The 23825-nt window shown below is 28.4% G+C and overlaps 1 protein-coding gene and 1 long non-coding RNA gene across 2 annotated transcripts; one reads left to right on the top strand and one right to left on the bottom strand.

Moving 5' to 3' along the window:
• The first annotated feature begins 1922 nt into the window (after positions 1-1922).
• LOC105844606 (uncharacterized) lies at positions 1923-16686 on the top strand. Its single transcript, XR_010640045.1, has 8 exons — positions 1923-2063; positions 2580-2771; positions 3874-3935; positions 6130-6520; positions 11081-11314; positions 12188-12490; positions 15953-16198; positions 16384-16686. It is a non-coding gene; the product is annotated as an uncharacterized LOC105844606 (long non-coding RNA).
• Positions 16687-20116: 3430 nt separating this feature from the next.
• LOC136084279 (uncharacterized) lies at positions 20117-22450 on the bottom strand. The gene is made up of 2 exons (XM_065804351.1): positions 20653-22450; positions 20117-20443 (listed from the first exon to the last, which is right to left on the bottom strand). The coding sequence occupies exon 1, from the start codon at positions 22437-22439 to the stop codon at positions 21060-21062; it is 1380 nt and encodes a 459-aa protein (XP_065660423.1). The 5' UTR covers positions 22440-22450; the 3' UTR covers positions 20117-20443; positions 20653-21059.
• Positions 22451-23825: the final 1375 nt, after the last annotated feature.

The following is a 23825-nucleotide window of genomic DNA, read 5'->3' as shown; positions in this document are numbered from 1 at the left end:
TGAAAAAATTGTAATTATTGGAGACTGGGAACAAATTAGCCCCAAAATTCATGCCCCACCTTCCCCAAATGTGAGTGCAACAATTTGATAAAATATTTTTTTACTATTTTCAACTTGATTCAACTTAAATTCATCAAACTTATATTCATCAATAAATTTTAAGTTTCATAGTATAATCTCTCAATATTCAAAAATTATGACTTATATAAAATTTATAACCCCCCTCAAACTGAGAGGGTTCAAAAATTATATGGTATTAATCATAATTTTTGAATGCTGAAAGATTATGCCTTTTACATTTATTGATGAGTATAAGTCGAGTTTTGTTCCTTGATGTGTTGATTTAGTTATCTAATGTGTTGGTACCCAAACACTGTCTGACTGCTTTAAAGGTTACAAATACTTGAAGTTGAAAGAAATAGCCTTTCCAAAATATTCTGTATGTTTTACATATTTGTATTAAAAAAAAAAATGTTGCAGCAATCAAGTTTATAAGGTGCATTTACAATGTTTGATGGAACTGTCAGAATAAACAATCTTTAAATATATACTGGATATAATATTTTATAGGGTTAAATCATTAAAAACAAATCACTTGTTAAGATGTAGTAATAGTATATATCTGACCAGCAAGATGAATGACAAGCTGATTAATATATAGAATTGTGAACACTAAAAGTTATAATTCATTTAGTTAAACCAATATTCTTGTTTCCATGAAAATATTGCTTTTTAAAATTTATTTTAGAATGGATTTTGGAAGAAATATATCCAAATGTTTGTGTTGTATATTAGATAATTCCTGTTGCTTTTTGTGAACAATCTTTTTAAAAAATTAATAGAAAATTATCATTAGCCCACAATTTCATAGTAAAGGGTTAGCAATATTGTCAATAGAAATGGTAACTACCAAAACAGTTGTTTGCAGTGATATAATTTGCTAGAAAAAGAGTTGGAAAAATTACTTTATATTTTCTTTGGTTTTTTTTTTTTTTTTGAAATTAAAACCCAATAAAAAAGAATTTAATAAAGTTTAAAAAGTATTTGTTTTAGTGTTTGCACAGGGCCCAAAAAAGTTAGAGCTCAGTGCTGTAAAAAATGGAATTTTAAAAATTTCATTTTTTTGTAGCAAAACTTTTTTTTGCAGTAAAACTTAAATGTTCATACTAATAAAGCTCCATTACAAAGTTTAAAATAAAATAAAAAAGTGGTGTATTAATTATAACCAAAACAAATAAAATTAATTGTTTAACCAAACAATTAAAAAGTCAAGCAATTTAAGATAAAAAAAAAAATTAATAAAAAAGTTAGGAGCCAATAAAAACAGGTTTAATGATAAGAATAATAAAAATATTGTATTTTATGTAAATAGAGAGTTATAAATCATTTATAGTTTTTTTTTTATATTATACTTTTTTTTATTGACTGTTTTTAAAAATTGTCTTTTGATTTTTTTTTGTCAAAGGTAATGTACTCTACTGATAGTTTTGCAGTACTTTTTGTAAGAAGATACCTTACATACATAAAGTCTATAATAAAAGGCATATATGAGTTATTATAGAATATTTAGATCACCTATCTCATTAAATAAAAATCAAGGTAATTTGAAGGATTTTACATAAAATATTTATGAAATAATTTCAGTAGATGCTACTAAATTCTTGACAAATCATGTAACAATTTTGAGATTTGAATTTCTAAAGTTATTTTTGACAGATTACTCTCTTTTTTCTTTCTTTCTTTTTTTTTGTTCAGGTATTTTTTTGGTTCAGGTATTTTTTTTTGTTCAGGTATTAGTACTCCTTGAACAAAGCTCTATTTATAATTCTACTTTAGTATAAAGAAGGAACTTTTTTTTTTACGTTTCTATTTCAATTCTACATCAAAAAAGTATAACTTAATATTTCTTTTTTTATAGATGTACTAGTCTAACATATAATTTGAGAAGATGTTTAAAATTAATGTTGTTTTAGTTTTTGCACTTGGGTCTCTATTGATTATTAATGTTGTTCTTGTGGTTCACAATATAGGAAACTTGGATGAAGTGCTGAAACTTAAATCAGGTAAAATTATGCATAAGATTTAGTGAATAAAATCATTTGACTAATTATTAAAAAAAAGTTTTGGTCAATATTTCAAACCAATTTTTCTGGATTAAAACCCTATCAATGAAGTTTTAATCATTGCTTATGGCTAGCAATTAGAGAAAACTTTTTATTTTCATTTGTACTCAAAATACTTAGTTGTTTCCATGCAGGTAGCTCAAGCGTTTTACATTTACTTCATTTTAGTTTTTAAACTTACTTTTAAATAGTTATTTTTGGTGTCATTTTACTTGAAACTTAAAGCTATTTTAAATAAAAAACAACTTAAGTAAAGTGATCTGTAATTAAAATAAGACTTAAGTAAATATTTGAATTTTGAATAAGTAAATCACTAACAATAGTTCAATTGAATGAGTGTGCCAGTTAGTGTAAGTGTAATTGAGTCAGGATGATTGCGAGTAAATAAGAATGAAACTGCAAATAATCCTCAATATTATTGCTAAACGATAAATATATCTTTTTAATTACTTTTAGCACTGTCTGTCATTCAAAATCAACTTAATTCTCATCAGATTAATAGATTTGGAAGAGATACATCTGCTGATGAAGACTTAATTGGATTAATTATAAGAAACGAAGTCAATCGTTTGGTATTGAATAAAATTATTGTTTTGTTACCAGAAGCTCTTAAGTCGATCCCACCTGGGTTTTTATGCCAATGTAATAGTAAGACTTATGCATTATATTAATTTAATATAGGTTTTTAAATATTATAGATTTTTTATATCATTTGCAACTGCTGTTTTGCAACTGTTGTTTTTCTGATTACTGTGCACTTAGTAAAAGTTTTGCTGCTGAGAACTTGGGATTTTTTATAACTAACATCTAGGCAAAAGGTCTAATGTCATGAAAAATGTTTTTATAAATACAATTGCCTGTTTTTGTACTGCTTGACACCTGCAAGTTTGTATTTCAACAAAAAGAAAGTGTTTTAAGTCTAAACAATTAGTTTTGTTTTTTCAGTACATAAAATAAAATGTAAACAAGTTCAAGAAAAAATAAGCTTCAAAACAAAATATCACAAACAAAAAATGGTACTAATTTGTGAGATAAGAATTAATAAAATAAACTTACAGATTTCAGTGTTTTATTATCAATAAAATGTTTTAACTTAGATAAAGTTTCATTTTATTTATGTAATAGAGCAGCTGTAGCGCAGTGGTAGCACACTTGCCTCAATCAAAGAATCCCTGGTTTGAACCCAACCTCTGGGCAAGTTTTGCAACATCGGTTAGGATGGAGGCGTGAACTTCCAATTAAATGCTCATCCGCGGTGCTCTGTGATAGGACTGTAAAGACTTTTTGGGGCACCTAAATAAAATTAAAAAAAAAAAAAAGTAATATATAATTGCTTGTAGTTGCCTATTTTATACTATTTTTTTTCAATGATAAATGTCATGAAAATTACTTATTTATTCCAAAACCCATCAGTCTATGTATCTACTCTGAATTTTGCGCATCCCTAGTACAGTCAATGTGTAACCTGTTGGACAAACAAAGATGAGGCAATCTGATTTTCTGGTTTTCAAAGTAAGGTGTATTTGCATTTATTAAAAAAATAGAAAAAAATTTAAAAACTTAAGATAAGTTAATTAAAGGTTATGAATCAACTTGTTTGTAGCAACAGTATTTCGATAGATATGCAAGTTTGATTTCCCAAACAAGAAATAAAATATTCTTTTCATAGTATTCAAACTGATTGTTATTTAATTTTTTGTAAATATAATTTTTTTTTCCTCTTTATGATAATTTATGTTCCTTTATTTAGTTAACAATTTTAATGAGACAACTAAGTGTGCAATGTGTGATTCACATGTTCAACCTAACAGTGTGAGTATTCATCTAGTATTTACATTCTTTTTATAGGAAACAATAAAACTTTAAAATTTTGCTTACATAGTCAATGTCATACACAATGTTTCGTACAAATTTACTGAACATATTAAAGAATTCCAGATTAATAGAATTGATATTGTCAATTATCAGATAGATAATAAAATTATAATTTTTAAAAACTAAAAATTTTATATTTTAATTTTTTTTTTGTTATAATTTTAAAAATAAAATTTTTAAAAAAGTTTGTTTGCCTATTCACATGTTCTAATTATCTCTGATTTTATCGACAGTTTAAGTATTTTATATATATATATATATATATATATATATATATATATATATATATATATATATATATATATATATATATATATATATATACATACATACATATATATATATATATATATAAATATAAGTTATTTATGTTAGGATTGATTTGGTAGAGTAGCTTTTTTTTATTTTTATTATAGCTAACTGCGCATAATTTTATGTTTTATAAAAAAAAATATTTATAGTTGGATGGTTTCAACCAAGGATGGTTTATGTTAACCATCCTTGGTTGGCTGATTAACAGAAAATCTTCTTCATCTTATAAGTTGGGTTAGATGTAAACCTGTACATAGTTTCCTGCCTACAATAAAAAGTGCCTACCAACATTGGATCTTCTTCATATTAATGCCTAAATATCATTGGATCAAACAAATACTATAACACTGGATCTATAACACTGGATCTTCTAGACTCTCCCCTTTTCTGTTTGTCCTTTTTATAATTTTTTTCATCACTGCACTTCTTACTACTTTAAGGTTGACAAGGATTTTTCTCATAGTTTTATTTGTGATGGTTCTTGGATAACGTTTTTTCCGTCTCTGCTGAAAATTGCATCTCCATTACAACAAAACGAATAAATAGATGCTTGTAAAACAAGCATCTATTTATTATTGCAAAAAATCAATGCAAAAAGATATTGTCTGAGGCTAAGGTTCAATATTCTCTGGATATTAAATCTCAGAGTTTATCTTAGAAATTAAGTCCTGCTATCAAATCAATACTGATTTTGATCCTCTCCTACATTAGATTGAAGCAAAGAGACAAAGGCTATTGCTGTTAACATATCAAAAGCTTTCCATAGAGTCTGGCATGCTGGACTCTATGGAAAAAAACTTGCTTCATATAATGTATCTGGGTAAGTTCTTAAATTTAATGAATCATTTGTTTTTCTACTGTAGTTTTAAAGTTATCCTTGATTGACTCTAATTCATTTCCATTAACTTTGGGTGTTCTAAATAGTTCCATCCTTGGTCCTGCATTGTTCCTTGTCTATATTATTGATCTTCCTCTGAAATTGCTCTATTTGCTAGTGACACAACTGCATATTCCAGTTCTGACAAAATGTCATCACTTTTTGATTTTAGAGAACAGACAGCCATTTTATCAATTTAATGTACAATAGAATATACAATACAATACAATAGAACCTTTATGTCAAAATGATTAACAAGTCTGCTGTACAACAAAAGGATCAAAATTGTTTGTCATAGAGTAACTTGGTGAATTTAAGGTTGTTGCGTAGTGGTAGAGCACTTCATAAGCGAGAAGTTCTGAGTTTGATCTATGCAATGTCTCCAATAGTACAACTTGTTTAACTATTTCTCTGTGCAGTAATCTTATTTATTAAGTTCCGAGTTTCAGCGCCACAAACTTGTTTCATTTTTTAAGTATTTTTCTTTTCTACTTTGTGTGAAAAAGCAAAAAATTTAAACTACAACTGTTAGATATTTTAATTTTGTGTTTTTCTTCAATTTACATAATCCATTACAATAAATGTTTATTTAAATGTCGAAATAATATTTTAAAAATATTAAATATATTTTAATATATATATTATATAATAATATGTTTAAAAGTTTATCAGACAAAGTCGTCTATCGTAGTCAATCAAGAAATTGTGTGGTCCGCTCAATGTTGTTTATAAAACTATAGTTTTATAAGTGTTATATTCAAATGTCTGAAATTTCAGAATTAACTTATTTACAAATTGAAGATATTATGTAAATAATATGTAAAGTAATTTAATATAATAAAAATTAGAAAAATGAAAACTGGTTTCCTACAGAGATTAAGTTAAAATATAATGAAATTAAAAACATTATTAAAATGACTTTTTAATTTATTTATTGTTAAGGAGTGTAAAGAAATAATCCATCATAAATGTAAACAAGGAGCAAGAGGGCCAAAAGGTGATGTTGGCCCTCAAGGACCAAAAGGAGATAGAGGGGAAAAAGGGTTTAGTCTTATTGAACCACAGTCAAAACTAACAGACTTAGAAAAAACTGTTGTTGCTTCTGAAAATAAGACACTGATTTGCAATTTTTTTGGTAATCCCATTCCTACTGTCAAATGGATTTTAAATGGAACAAATAAAGAAATTAAAACTGAAGTTTATGAAAGTTCATCTGAAGTGATTAGCTACTTGACATTATCAAATATAAACTTTGAAAATCATGGAAATGTTTCTTGTATTGGAAAAAATTTTTTGGGTGAAGTAGAAATGAATGGTTTTTTTAATGTTCACAGTAAGTTATTTTATTTATTCAATGTTCATGATTAATGATTGTTTTTTATCTACATACATACATACATACATACATACATACATACATACATACATACATACATACATACATACATACATACATACATACATACATACATACATACATACATACATACACACATACACACATACATATATACATACATACATACACACACAAAATGCTTTAAGTTAAAGGGTTATTCTTCCACTTTTTTATAAAGTATATACCATCCTGCCACCTTTTTATATCACTCTTTATATAACAACTGCTGTGCACTTATACAGTTCCTGTTTACACCAATTTCTATTTAAGCTAATGTTTGCAAATTCTTTTGGCTCATTTATGCCAGTTTTTGCAACTGGTTTGAATTCATACCAGTTTGCACTTATGCAAGTTTGCACTTAAATTAGTTCGTATTACATTATTTTTGCACAAACTGAGAAAATTTTCTGCAATAATTTTTTTGGTTTTACAGTCAAAACATTAACCACATTTAGCTAAAGCTCCAACTACCTTTCTTTTTAGCATAAGAAAGTTAAAATTTCTAGCTTATTTAGTCTGCCACTTAAAATGCCAGGTAAGAGTGCTTTGCCCAGATTGTCTGTTTGTTTTAGGAGACATTCACTCAGATAATCAAAAAATATTAGGTTGATTTTTGACATTGCAAACCTTGCTTTTAAGTTTCTGAATTCTTGCTTTGATTTTGTTGTCATTAAACTTTTGTATCAACATTTTTTTTGTATTGACTTTTGTATTGACTGTCAATTCAGGTAAAAAAAACGGTCAAATTCCTGATTAATGAAGTTCCAGCTTTGGAGAGCAATCAAAAGTTTTTAAGAGGTCAAAATAATAATAACAGGGTTTAATATATGTATATAAAGGTAATATATTAATATGTAAATTATGTATATATAATAAGGTAATTTATGTATATGTAATTAAGGTATGTAGTTTGCATATATAAGTTGCGCTTCAGCCTTCCTTTTTTATGCTGTATCTCTAATATAATCATTCTAGAGCATTTTCTTTCCTTAACTAAAGATCATTTATACAATATGTAAGGCACTCTCTTCACGTTTTCTTACATCTACCACTACCATTTTCTCCTAAAGCTGTTACCTCTTTACATGCTGATAACTAAATCACTTTATTATTTTCTAACAAATGTTGTTTGATACAACGTTTTTTTCAAATCTGTCTAAGATTATGTCTCCATTTCTTGTCTATTTAGAGTCATACCACACATCCATCAGATCATCTTCTCTTTCAGCAAATATTACACCATACAAATACTAAAGCTTATATAAATATGCGAAGGCATTGTATGCCAGCATCTAAATAAATAGCAAAGATATATGTTTATATCTGTATTATGTATGCATAAATGCGCATCATGGAAGCTTTTATTCCTTCTGGAATAAAAGTTTGGAAGCTTTTATTCCTTCTCTTCAGTTTCTAGTCAAGCCTCATTCTTCTCCTCATTTTTTATCATTTTGAGCAGTTGCTTTATTAAATCATAATCATTTTTTTCACAAGATCATCTCTTTTTAGAATAAATGTCCTTGTATTATTTCAAGAAGCCAATGTAAAAAGGTCTTGTCTAACGTTAAGCTCTGTTATTCTCAGTTTATGAAATCTTTTATCTTCATTCCCAATATTATAATCATGGCAATGTTTTGTTCTCTAAAATATTTAACCCTGATGCTGATAGAATCAACTTAATACGGCTACAAAAATCGCCCAAAATCAGATTTATCACAGGGTCTCTCATCCAGATGGGAAAAGAATCCTATGAAAATCTGGAGTCTTTAACTTTTTAATACAGGTATCAAAGCAAAGTGGAAGTTTTATCTTCAATGTTCAAATAATATTTAAATATCATTATTTAGATGTAACAAAAGTATTTAAATATAAAAGTGAATATTGTTGCAAATAGTACAAACATATGATAGGGCTTTGGTGGTGCCTACTGTCTATCTTTGTGATTTATCTAAGGAACAAAGCAAGGATATATGTACAGTTAAATAGAGATTTATTTTAAATAAAGATATTGAAAACATTGAGCAGATATTTTAGACCTTAGAGTTTAAGAAAATGGTTTTTTAACTAGTAAGTCAAATAAATGTAATGTGCATTATGGGCAAACAGCAAGTACAATAGCTACATCTAATGTAAGATTTGGACAAGTACTCCTGTATTACTCTGTGGATTTGACCATGAAAGTGGTTGTTAATATGAATGCAGAAGTCCGTGCATGAACAGAATTTAAAAGAGCTCGTATAGAGTAGTTAATTAGCAAAACAACATAGATGAGTTTCTTGTTATCTACTATTATTATTAGTGCTGTTTTATCTAGTCAGAAAATTATTATAAAAAATTATAGAGACATGTATGAGTATTAACATTATACTTCATTATAAATAGTCAATGTCATGCTAATCCCGGACATTTCTTAAGAAATGTCCTGGATTAGCATGACATTCACTATTTATAAACTATAAGAACATATTTGGGAGATAATTGAGTTAAGAACATATTTGGGAGATAATTGAGACAATAAAACAGCCTTAAATCATGGAGGATAACATTTCAGCAAATAACTGAGAATGTTTACAGAAGTTTTAAAGAAAAACAAATCAATTACAGATTTCGGGTGATTGTTTTAAAAGACTTCACGTAGGTTCTGACCCTTTAGTTACTGAGCAAAAGAACAAAGGCTGAGTACAATGCCAATCAAAACTAAAGTTATTATTACCAAGTTAATTAATTAAAGGTTTAATTTACAATATACAGGTACAACATGTTTACATAATATATTTATAATAGTATTTATTCAATGATAATGATTTTGTTTATGATATGTAAATGATAATGAATTTATTTAATATGATAAATATTATATTATTAAAATATACAAATGAAAATACGACTATAAAAGTATGAAAGTTTAAGTATATTAAACACAATCACGAAACTTTTATTAAAAATTAATATAATAAAACAAAAGATAAAATTTTGTACAAACACAAATTCATTTTCATTTGATGAATCAGTTATTGAAAACTTCCTTTATTTAAAAGTTAATTTATAATTTCAGTAATAGAGATGTCCTCAAAGTTGTTTAACGTTATTAGAGAAATATGGAATTCCAAACAAGTTTTTTTTCCAAAAAAGACTATCTTATAGCCTGACTCGCAACAAAGTGCTGCTACATCGACTGACAAATTGCCTGACTCGCAATGGAGTGCTACTACATCTACTATTTTTTAGCCTGACTCGCAAGGGAGTGCTGCTACATCGAATGAGAGTTTGGTTGGGGCAGGCAGTCTATCAATTAATTAAAAAAAAAAATTCTGGTCTTGCATTTTAATTTTTACTTTTTGTCAACAAAATATGGAAAAAACTTTCTGACAACATATAAGAGTTCTATCTCTCTCTCTCTCTCTCTCTCTCTCTCTCTCTCTCTCTCTCTCTCTCTCTCTCTCTCTCTCTCTCTCTCTCTCTCTCTCTCTCTCTCTCTATATATATATATATATATATATATATATATATATATATATATATATATATATATATATATATATACATATACATATACATATACTATATATATATATATATATATATATATATATATATATATATATATATATATATATATATATATATATATATATATATATGTATATATATATATGTATGTATATATATATATATATATATATATGTATATATATATATATATATATATATATATATATATATATATATATATATATATATATATATATATATATGATATATATGATATATATATGTATATATATATATGTATGTATATATATATATATGTATATATATATATATATATATATATATATATATATATATATACATATATGTATATATGTATATATATATATATATATATATATATATATATATATATATATATATATATTTTTAGAGAAAGAGATAAAGAGAATTTAAAAATTTAAATGCTAAAAAATATTGTAAATATCTGTTTTAATTGAGATCTATTTTTTTAATTTTAGATACTTTAAAATTTTTCCTTGAAAAGTGTTAGATAATCTTTTTTAAATAAGCTTGTTATACAGATTTTAGAGTTGCAATATAAAAAGGAAAGTCTGACCAATTGTTTTGAATAATTTAATATAGTTACCAATAATATTTTTTATTTAATTAGGTTACTTTTGATTTCGTGTATATATCAATTACGTTATCATAATGTAATAATTTAGCTTTATAACCAAAACTGCTTTAAATCTGTATAAAGAATTATTTTTAGTCAAAATTTTAAAAATTAAAATCTACACAAATAATATATATCTGTGTAGAAATGTTTAAAATTTTGACTACAGATAATTTTTTTATGCAGTTTTAAAGCAGCTTTTGTAATGAAGTTAAATTTTATAAAAAATAAAAATTTAAGATTTAAAAATAATTCGTAAAACAATTAAGATAATAGAATAATATTTTAATTTGTTTTTTTTTTGTTTGTTTTTTAACTTTCAGTAAAACCTTCTGTCTCTTTTTCCTCTTCAATAATTTATGTATACTTGGCATCAAATGCAACATTTCCAAGGTGTAATGTTATTACTAATCCTACTGCTAAAATTGTATGGAAAAAAGGATTTGGAGAACTGCCAGCTACAAGATCAATTCAATCAGGTTTTGGTGATTTTATAATTATGGATGTCCAAATAGAAGACGAAGGCTTCTATGTTTGTTCAGCAGAAAATTATTTAGGTAAAAACATAATTATTTAAGTTAAAACAAAAAAGTAAATTTCAGAAAGTTTAAAAAATGTTTGATTTCTTTAACTTTGTTCATTCAAATATTTTAAAATTTGTTGAATGTAACACTCTGGCTCTATTACGTGCAAATTGTCCGTTATTTTTATGTAACCGAGATGAAAGATTTTACGCAACAATACGTAACACTATAACGTAACGCTACGTACAAAATGTTACCTAACAGCACATAACATTTTGACTTGGTTACACTACGTCTTTTTTTTTTTTTTAAAAGGTAACAAATTGAGACGTAACGTAACGTTAAAAAAATGTTTTGAGACGTATTTTAGTTACGTCTCAAATCTAGATTTAGTTATGTTTCATTACGTCTCAATTAGTTACACTTTAAAAAATTTAAAAAAAAACTATTGAAACGTAACGTTGCGAATTAAGACTTTTTTTTCGTGACAAAGTAACCAATTGAGACGAAGGTATTTTACAATTAAAAAAAAATAAAAAATAGTATTTAGCAATATGGCAATGATGAACAAACAGTTACTGCATTTTCAAGTTTATTTACTTAATATTTAATTAAGAATTAGAAAATGCAACCTTGGTTACATTCTCTAATTAATAATTAGAGAATGTATCTAATTGTAACGTTATTAACTAATTGTAACGTTATGTATTTATTAACGTAATTAATAATTAGAGAATGTAACTAATTGTAACGATTGAGACATAACATAACTTTAAAATGTTATAGGGGCCTGTTTCTTTATTTTTGAATGAAATATGAATAATAAAATTACTTTTAAAAATTATAATGAAAAATAAATTAATAAAGGGTTATAACTAAAAATATTAATGAAATTTAAATTTTAAGGTGCAGGTTCTGGCACAGTACAGCTAAAAACAAAACCGTTAGAAATTATTTATGGATCACCAGCAGAGTCTGTTGTTTTTAGCTTCCCCAGCACACTCTGGTGTGGTTCATTTGGACGAACCAGCCAAATGTCTGGAAACTGGCGATCTTTAACTACTGGTCAAGCTATTGAACATACCGAAATAAAGAATGGAAGTTTTTATAATATTACAATACAAGTTGCTGAAAGCGGTATATACTCATGTGAGTTTTCTGACGGTATATCAACAGTTAATAGAGTTTCTGTGATGCGAAGTTTTGCATGTAAGTTCCTTTATACACTTCATACATCAGTGTAAAAAGTACATCTGTATACTTTTTTTTTTTGTATATACATCAAATTTACCAGCTCTGAAGACTCCACTCATTCTTAATTTGTTGTTCTTTTGTTTTTTTTTGTTGTTATTGAACACTTTCTTGACTCTAAAATACAAACACTTGTCGTACAAGGCCTCTGCGCATAGAAACAGGTTAAAGGCAGTATTCTATAGGCGTAGGGTAGATTCAAACCTAGATCTTCTTGATTGTGAGCCAATTGCTATACCACTATAAGAGTGTTTCATCCAAAGTAAAAATGGGCATTACGTCACGAGTTATTAAAATAACTGTTTCTGCATTAAAGTTTTAAAAGTTCACTGACTTCATCAGTATTTTTTCCATTAAACGCATTCATCTTCAAATAAAAAAATAATAAAAGATCCATCTTTCTTAGTTAAAGTAAATAAATATTTACATTAACCGGAATAAATCAAAAAATTGTTGCAATATTTTAATGATTTGGAGTCACTTTTCTTTTTTTTTGCCATATTTACAGAAAACCTGTATTGGGCAAAATACTTTGCCTAACTTATTTTCATGGTTGACAATTGAAATTTGGAACATTTATGTGTCTAATCTGTCTGAATCTTATGCCATCGTGTGTGTGTGTGTTTTTTTTTAAAAAGTCCGTATTTAATGCATTTATAGTGTTAAATTTATCACTTTTAAATGAAAAAGGTAATATTTTTGATGGATGAAATAAGTTATTAAAATTTCAACCTTTTATGCATGATAAAATTATAAAAATATTTTATGGACTACCAGGTATGCTAGACAATACGTTTTCAAACTTGGCATGTTTTGCATCAAATTTTTTGTTTGTTTTCGGCGTTAGTATGTGTTTGCATTTTAAAGCGATGACATAATCTTTTATGCGTTTCGTCGCAAGCTATTATTTAAAGATTTTATTGAAATAATTGTTTCAGCGAAACAATTTATGACTTAATACATAAAAAAAGTTTTTGCAGATTTTTTATCTTCAGATAACCAGACTAATATTAGATAAGTTGTTAGATCTTTTATCAAGTGCATCTATTGTTGCACTCGATAAAAATCTAGATCGAGTGCATCTATTTGTTAATAAATTTGTTTTGTATTTTATTATAGTTATGTTCTCAGTTTTTTATGTTTATAGCTGTTTTCAACTGAGTCGGAATTTTGAAACTATACTTTGGATAGGAAGATGGTTGGGAAGATAAATTTAAGAATTTGACAACTTACATTAGAAAGTTTTTGACAATCTTCAAATTCGGGACCCTCTCCACTCTGATGTTGCTTTTAGCAATATGATATGGCTCTTTTTTGCTATGGGAAGTATATGAAGTTCAATTTTGATGTTGTCAATTCTAAATCATCTGGATCTGTGTATGATGTTTATTTATTTTATATGTGTCAGGTTCAGATTTCCATGAGAATATTGCCTTTATTTTTGGCCATTACGCCAACGACATTAAAAGCACATATATACCTTTATTCTTGAGCAAGTTGCCAGATTTTACATTAAAAGGCAAAAAAAATAAATAAAAAGCTGTTCATAGGTGTTCATTTAATGTTCATGTTGATGTTCTGGGACACCAGGGTTCAGCTGCTACTATTTCTAATTCTACAGATCTATTTGAGTGAAAATCATGAAAAGCAATGCCTCTATGCTTAACACATCTTCTAATTATAATATCATAAGGAAAACAATCTTTGGAAGGGGCTTACAATACAAACTTGTGTGAAAATAGACATGGTGGAAACTTAAGAGCTCTAGGTAAGTTTTATCATTCAATTATTGCTCCTGTAAATTTTCCAAAAATAACTTAAGAAAATGTAGTACCTCCTGTTTTGGGTATTATGTTAGAAATAGTGTTAAAACTGTATATGTTATTGTTAAAGGGATATAAGACTTTAAAGTTTCAAACTGGTTTATCTCTATCTAATAGTGAAAATGTGAGAACGAGTGAAATAAGAACTGCAAAAAGTGTTGAATATTCTAAAACAGCAGAAGCTATGCGCTTATTAGGTAAATAATTTGTAGACATTGGAAATCTATTGGCAGGTTGGTAAGCAAGTTGATTTTTCTAAATTAGACCTCAAATTTCAAAATTCCTTCAATAAAAAAAAGTTGTAAAAAACAAGGAACCTGTGCAAGCATCAGGTGTTTAATTACAAAATATGATTGTATTACTGATTGGGTGCAGTATGGTATGTGTCTAAGGTGGCTTTATCAATAATTTGAAATAACTGGTGAAATACTTGATTCTGAAAAGTATTGTGCGATATAGAAAACTATAATTGTTTAGGATATCAGTTGAAGAAAGTCTTGATATTTATATTTCTCAAAAAATTGCTTTCATAAGAGCGCAATTTTAGGTTTTAGACGTTGACTACAATCGGTTGCAGATAATGTGAGGATCATGTAAAAAAATACAAAATTAACTCAGGGTCTCATAAGCTTCTTCAGTTTCTGGCTGTTAAATCTTAAAGTAAATAGAAATTTTTCTTAGCTGAAAGAATGGAAATTATTATCTATTAATGTGTATAATGGTTTTTTTAATACAAGAACTTATGCGACTGAATATAAAGTAATATGTTTAATAAGATAACTTGTTATTAAAGGATCCTTGTTAAACAATACGGTTGAAGATGAGGAAAAGTAAAAAACTTCTTTATTATTCAACTTGGTTTAGAGTTTTTTTATCTTGTAATGATCATCCTTCTATCAATTTATAATTAATATGCGCACAAAAAATTATAAATGTAGAAATCAATTCACAAAACTAAAATATCAGAAATATTTCAAAGTTTATTTAGTTTTCAGATCAAACTCTTTTAAAAAATATTATCTCGAACATTTTTAGTCTATTTTTTGACCGACCATTTTAGTTTAGTTCGAACAGATTCATTCCTGAATCTGTTCGAACTAAAGTTTTTTTGGCTTTTAAAATTAATCTGAAAACGTTTACATTTAATAATAAATATCAAAAATATAGATTTTCGTATTATTTTTGATAAAAAGTTGCAATTTAATGAAATTCAACTTAAATGGTCATATTTGTGCGTTTATTCAAAGTTCTAGAAAGGTTTGAATTATTTTGTTAAAGGTGTAGGGTTGACCAATTTTAAACTTTTAACAGAACAAAATTATCTCTAATATTTTGAAAGTTTTAAGTTTTATTGGCAACCCTGTTTGTAAAACATCCATTACTAGTGAACTACCGTATCGACTATTATAATTAACTTTTTTTTGTTTAAATTTCTTTATCGCTTTATATTTATATTTAAGCATTTTTGAAAAAAAAAAACTATTTTCTATTATTATTACACAAATACTCTTAAATAAAAAAAGGTTTATTTGATTAACATACATAAAACCTGGCGATCTCTCTTCGGCCCATAATGATGTTGTTTCTTAATATTTAGTGACGTCAAACATTATAACTACTATAGACGCAAATAAAAAATTTTATGATTGGTTAAAAATAATTAATATTCCAACTAACAGTGTTTCTCGATGCATGCAAGTTAGTCAAGTATTTAATTATGATTCCAATTCGATATGGAAACAGTTTGAACCATGCTATTCTATGAAAAATACTTTGCTAGTTGTCAAAATGGTAGGAGCTGAAAGTTGGATTTTAGGGGGTTTTGCTGATACTCCTTGGAGCAGTAAGTGCAAAATTCTTTTTATCATCTTATTTTTATTTGTTTAATAAAGTCAAAATTTTGTTTAACAAGCATATCAAAGTCTTGTATAATAATAACTTAAAATTTGAACAATGATAAGCGTAAAAGCGCTGTAATGTTTTTAGAATCAGAACTGTTTAGCATTTTAATTTTTTTTTTTAACTCAGATGCACAATATTCGTCGAGCAACAAAACATTTGTGTTTACTACTTATCCCGATAATATGTTGAAGATCAAAGATCTTGGTAACACGCAACTTTGTTCAAAGAGCCTGACGAATGGAAGAATATATCCTTGTTTTGGTTTGGAGCAGTTTGTCTTTGAAGACGAGAGAGTAAACATGGGAATGAAAAACTGGGATTATTCATTAAAAATTAGAAGTTATCATTTATTAGGTTCATATACACTGATAAGGATTCAAGACATGGAAGTTTTTTATTTTACGTAAAAAAAATTCTTCATTGCATTGACCATTTTGTAATTAATGCTATTTGAGTAGAGAGAGGTGCCCTAGGGTGGTCAATTTTGATCTTTTTTTTGAAATTTTAGTTGGGGTTTTTACCAGTAATAAAATTTGATCTAAAAACCCTAAATATAAAAAATTTTGAATTTAGGACAATTTTTAGATCCCCCACAAATCATTGGAAGTTAGAATAACGGATTGCGCAAGTGTTGCGCAACTTTTTTATCTACTAATTGTTATAGTTATTTAGTGGGGTTTACACAATTTAATTATTAACCATTAGAAAACAATTATACAAAATTTTAATAATTTATGACTATTTGTACATATCCCACAAAAGATTTATTGAAGTATTAATAAATATACAATTAATAACGTCACTGAAATTTTATTTGTTTGTTTGTTGAAAATTAATTTCAATTGATTACTTTGAAAAATATGCACCTTTAAAGCTGCTTCGATGCTTTTCCACAACTTGAGCAAGTTGTTCTCTCTCTATTGGATCAAAACATTGGTCTTTGATGTCTCCTATAAGCTTGATACCTCGCTCTGCAATATCGTTGACACAGGAAAGATTGCATATATATTTTTTTGTGTCGTTAAAGTCCTCGACTTTGTTCCAATGTTCTGATGGAACGTTTAGCTATTCTTGGGGCCTGTTTAATTTTAACAAATAAAAAAACAACCATGAATTTTCTCCAATAAAAGACGATAAAAAAGGTTTTTCTTCGTCGCGCCAAATAATAATCGGAGTCTTAGGTTTATATGGAGTAAATACTTCAGTCTTGGTAAGTTTATAAGTTTCTGACCCATTATAGTCTTTTCTGCATAACTCACAGAGTCGTCGAACAAGGAAAAGACTACTAGCTCCTCAGATAAGTATCCAAGGTGTCTTTCAAAAGACTTGATGGTTTCCTCTGCACTTTCAAGGTCAATTGATTTAAATTTCCTCATTAAATAAAAGAAATGCAGATCATTAGCTGGAGCAGCAGAAGTAATAGCAGATTGAAGAAAGTACTTTGCGTAAAAAAGACTAATGTACTCAGCCATCCTCTCAACCTTTCTCAAAAGTACGATCTCGTTCAAAAGTACGAGATCGTAGGAATATTTTTGTAAAATAAATTGCTTTTGACATCTACCTTGCTTGATGATCAAAACCAGCATACCGAATACGGAAACCTCTTTTAATATGTCCACCAAAAAAAAAAGAGTAAGCTCCACTAGTTCGCGATAGTCCTCACAAGGAAATGTTTTCTTTCCAAGCCATCCATTGCCCATTTCTTTACTTCAAGTGCTTGTTGAAATAAAAAAGAATTTTGATCATGAGGCCAGTTTCACACTCTAAGTTCTTTTATATTCTTGTTAAGGCTATGAAATTCTTCTTTGAACCTTTCAAACAATTGAACTCTTGGTGATTTGTTCGGACAATTCCACAAATAGCATTGGATGTTGCTTTTATAAAGAGCTCTGGAATATGACGTCTATATTCAATTCGGAGTAGAGAACAACCATTTTGCTTCTCAGTTAGAATTGCAGCTCCATTATATGCTCCACTGTTCGCAGATGTTGTATCATAGACAAGTGCAACAACAAATGCTTTTAATTGCCATTTATCGACTAAGTTCATCACTAAACAACATTGCGTTTGACCAGTTCCGTCAGCAAATTTAGGAGTACCTAGCAATTTAGGAGGTGACCCTGCATACACGGCAAGTCGCTCTTCCTTTATTCCAGTGGCTTGCTTGAAAGTTTTTCCATCCCAATGTATTTCTAAATATTCAGGTGCAATCCAAGTTTCTTCAATTAATTAAGCTTCTTCAACTCTGTTGGCTGATCTTGCTCTATGAACTGATGATTTAGAAAGTGTAACATCATTTAAAGCTGCTCCGCCTAATGCTAAAGTCTTTGCCAAAATAAGTAGTTGTTGTCTTTGACTAATATCAGCAATTGTACACGTTCCTTTTAATAGGTCTCTTTTTGAAATTTTCATTGTCATCACTGATTTGCAATGATGTTTTTTTTTTCTCTTTCACTGAAAAACTTTTATCGCTTTTATCTTCTTCCGTAATATCTGAAGAAAATTCGTCGCCCTCGTTGACTTCAATATTATCAGTAGTGGTTAAACATTTGAATTGCTGTTTCTTAATATGAAGGAATTTCTTTTTTTTTCTTTCCTGATACTGCAGTTTGATGTAGCGTTGTCGCTCTTTTTCTGCAAGTATTTTTTCAACTCCAGCCATTGAGGAAACTTTCGTTGGCTGTGTTTGATATGTCTGCATGTGACATATCAAACAGACAGTCCAGTTTTATTGTAAAAGATGTAGCTTTTTGCTTTACTTCTCCTTCATGTCTTCTGCTTTCAGGAATTTTTTTCAGTGTCTCATATTCTTTTACCAAACGGACAATCTGATCAGCACAGTCCTTGATGTTATGCTTCGTTGGAATACGAGCAGGTAACCAAAAGTTTTCAACAATTTCGCTAACTAGATGATTTGCAATGAGTCTTGTTTCTTTTCAAGGATTGTTTTCTCTCTCAAAAAGATATTTTTGCAATTTAGCTCTATTCAATGGTAGCTTTCCTCCTTTAAAGTTTTCTAAGGAAAAACCAACAATCCAAGCTTGTAATATAAGCGCTGTTATTGATCATATGTTTAGATATATATATATACTTTGCAACATTAAAATGATACAGAATAAGGTTCATTTAAGAGCCGTTTTTTCTAAGAATCAGGCAAATTCCTGAAACTGTGGAAGTGACCTCCTCCAAATTGCTTGAATTTTTTATATATTGATCAGAATATAGAGAAAACCTGTTGGGGAAAAAAAAAATTTTCAAAAATGTTACGTTCACTCGGAATCTGGGCTTAAATTTTTGAGATTTTTTTAAAAATTTTTAGAAATTTAGCTTTTGCCACCTTTGAACCCATTTTTTTGGCAAGGCAAAAAGTTGCACATAGCTTTTGTAGTTAATATCAGACGTAACCCAAAAGCTCTCTCCAAAAAATATAAAAAAGTTGCGTAACACTGTGCGGTTGGGTAATTATCATAGTTCAAAAGTACAAAATCAATCAGTTTTGTCAACTTTTAATCGGAGTTAATTCTAGCGGCGAAGTGTTGCACACAATTTTTCTTTTAGGATTTGAAATTATCAAAGGTATTGAGTCTAAAAATGCAAAGAAAGTTATGTGATACCTAAGGCCTATTAATATATTAAGGCTTGAAATTGGAAAAAAATGTTTTAGTATACTTACAAAATGAACCATTACGGCAGAGGCGCTTAGTTTTGTAAAAATGTAAACATATCCAACTGTCAATACAAAAAGGTCCTAACATAATAATAAAAAAAATTTGTGTGATTTTGTCACACGCATGATATAACATGAATTAAAAACTGAACAAAAATCTAACATCAAGATAACTATATTGCTAATTAAATAAAACATAAATCAAACATTTAAATGTTTTTCCATTTAAAAATTAGTTTTTCATTTATTAATAGAGTCATTTACACACATTATCCACCACATCACACATAATTTCTACTCTGCTGCAGTAAGTTTCTCTAAGAATAATGATATGGCTGTATTATAGTCTTCTTCGGATAATGAACAATCGCCACAACCACTGATTAGAAAAGGAGCATTTACTAAACAGATAATTTTATCAGTTTGGTTATTTATCTCCTCGGTAGTAACTGGCCAGCGAAAAGTATTCTTCTTTTGCCCGTTAATCATACAATTAACTCTGATCCCAGTTATAGATACCTAAAAGTATTAGCGCAACATTTAAAATAATATAATAAAGAGTTTATGATTTGTTTAATTTTGCTTACATTCAATAAAACTTGTAAAGTCTTATATAATGTCATTCTGAAATTATTTTTACATTTTATTTATATTCCTTTTATTTTAGAGCACTGTTTTGTAAAACAAAATAAAAACTTGAAACTAATATATACTTTGAATAATATTACCTCCACAATATATCCAATATTCCATTGTTTTTCATATGCAACAGCAACCCAATCATTCACTTTCCATACAAGACAAATTTCTTTTGCAAGATTGGCGATGTCTTCCTCATATTTATTATCATCTTCATTGTCTCCTGCCAGATTAAAGTCATCATTTTCGCCATAAACTTCTTTGTTATCGTTAACCTGACTATTTTCATTATTTTCTGTTGTCGGTTCTACCAGCTTACCTTTTCTTTTCAGGTTACTAAATCTATAACAATATCAATTGTACATATTTTTAAACATATGTAAACAAACACACAAAATTATAACTTTCACCTAAATTTTAATTTCATACTTGTAAAAGAACTATTTAACAGTCAGAAACATAATCTAATTTGCAAAAGTTTTGATAGCAACAATGCCTACCTTGAAAATAAAGATCCTATCTGTTGGCTAGTTACATATTGATCAGGCGGAAGTTCTCTCCTCAGCTGCATGTGAACCCTCTCAGGGCTCATTTTATTACCTGATTCTTCTCCACGAATAAAGTATTTATACAACAGTTCTTTCTGCTGATTTGAAAATCTAAAAGAACTTGGAACTGGTAATGCCCAACCTTGCAATAGAAAAATGTTCATGCAATGTGGTTTGTCTTTTACGGAAGCACTGTTAGAGGATGAAGAAATTGGCATATTTAGTTGTGAAGTAATTTTCATCTTATGAACAAACGAGTTGCGAACTTTATCCAATGATGTTAATGATTTCGGAACTGTATGAAGACCGGATAGCATGTGTTCTTCTAACTCAGCATCGCTTTCAAATGATAAAGTACAATTCATTTCAGTGCAAAATCTTAATGAATATAATTGCCTATCACTTCTTTTCTGTTTTTCCTTAAGTGACTTGTTACGCTTAATTGAATTATCTGTTTTGCTATATGGCAACAACAACTTAATCGAGGGTTGAATTTTAAGATTTCCATACTCTTGTTCAATTCCCTCACCGATATTGAAATAACGCCACATCTTCATACTTTTCTCACCAAACTCAAATGAGTGATAGTTGCTAATGTTCTTAATCTTTGGTCCAGTAACTACAGTTTTATCATTGCTAATTTGAGCAACTGCTACTTTTGCATCTTTAGCGCCAAAACTATAATGCATAGCCTTGTGTATATCTTCAGCAGTCAAAAGATTATTACCAGAGTCAACGTAACTCCTTAAAATTGTCTTTACAACTGCACTCTCCCTGTCACATTGATCTTTTCCACAACAGGGTTCATTATAATCATATCTCAGCAACTTTATATCTCTCTCTTTGCATACATTGTAGATTGCTTCAGCTGAAAGATTTCCCTGATAGCAGCCGGCATTATCAGATTTGGTAAACATTTTCTTGATATGCGGTTGATCAATTCTGAATTGGTCTAAAACTGCAGTGGCTAACGAAAAAACATCACCTATTCCCTGATCACACCTATACATTGAAGTAAAGTAAACACGTTTGAATAACTTTCCTGCTATTTTTATGAAGAATATATCCACATGTAAACTCATTCCTTTCTTGCCAAAATACTCTCTTTGGCCCTCTCTGTATCGAACCGGAAGAATTTTTTGACAAAAATCTTTAAGCCAGAAAGCAGTTTCATCGTTTAATTGCTTAAAAGCTTCGATTTTTGCCTTTTTCTGTTGAGAATCTCTCATCAGGTGTTTTATGTAGTTGAATACATCCTTTACAGCAATTTCCAAATCATAAATAGAATCAGCATCGTCAGAACTTTGAATTGTTAGTTCTTTGATCATCTCGATAGCTTTGCACAAATCATAGCAATCGGCACATACCACTTCTGATATCTCTGTGTTGGATTGAAGATTTTTTTCAGATGGATCTGATAAGGCATGTTTTGAGCTATGAGAAGAAATGTTTGAGTCATTGACACTACAATTGGTTTGATAACTTGTTTTCAAATACCTTTTTCCTTTTTCAAGGGCAGCTTCGAGAGATTTAGAACTAAATCTTTGTGCTAATTTTTGTAATGTTTGAAAACCATTCATGCCTGAAGCAGTAACATCATCTAATCCAGCTAAGCTTTTTCGACTTGAAGGTTTTATTGCATGCAATACTTTCCACAAACTTGAATCAGATAATGGTATATAATTGTTTTCACTACAACTTTTTCGATAGAACATGATAGCGTGGCTATATTTTGTCGTCAGTATTGCATGCACTATCTTTTGTTCTTCACCGCTGTCGTATTTTAATTTGGTTATTCCATAAGCAACATCATGCAAAATACCGCTTGTAAATATAAAGTCTAAGAAATGTTCACACTATGTTTGATCAAGACTAGATCGGACGAATACTTTCTTCTCTGGAAACGCCAACCCTTTATGAGATGCATGCCATTTTCTTGCTGTTTCTATACGATGTTTGGTACACTCAAATGTGTTCATTATAAACTTTTTGGTATACTTGGTATGGTCTAATAATGAGAGGATAACTAACTTTCCCATGGAATCACTTTGCTTATATACTTTCTGAGCACGAATAATTTCAATTGGGAGAGGGCTATTTATTTCATCAACATTTTTACTGTTAAGAAAATCTATAAGTATTTCCTTTTGTCCAGGAGCAACAGCTTCCGCAAATTTTTTCTTTAATAAGTTTTCTAGGCGAACATACTTGCGTTTTAACTTATCTTTAGTAGTATCTTCCAGATATTCGAACTTCCTTTTTAATCTAAATTTTATTGGACTTGCATTAAGAACCTCAGTTACACTCTCACGGCTTCTTAGAGATTCGTCCAAAATCTCCTGTGAAACATTAATTTCACCGGGATCAAATTCTTCATCTGGAGTAGCAGGTGTCATATATGTTTGTTCTTGTTGTGTTTGTGTTTCTGTACATAAATTGGTGTTTTCGTTGACTCTAGATAAAGCAGTTTCTTGCTTTAAATGGGTAAAACACAGCATTGCACCAACTGAAAATACTTCATTGTATCGCTTTGACATTGATATGACGACATGTATTGGTGACGCCCTTAAAGCGGGAGATTTTTTTCCTTTTATATTTAGATGGTGAGGATGAAAGCATGTTTTTGGAGGACTCCATGCAATACCAAACGTGTACCGGTGAAAAGCACATATTTGTTCATCCTTTTCAAGATTTCTTTTAAGTCTATTTGCAAT

Source organism: Hydra vulgaris, chromosome 08, assembly GCF_038396675.1.
Source record: "Hydra vulgaris chromosome 08, alternate assembly HydraT2T_AEP".
Classification (NCBI taxonomy): Eukaryota; Metazoa; Cnidaria; class Hydrozoa; order Anthoathecata; family Hydridae; genus Hydra; species Hydra vulgaris.
Note: the sequence above shows the minus strand (reverse complement) of the source record. Positions and strands in the feature narration are given on the sequence as shown.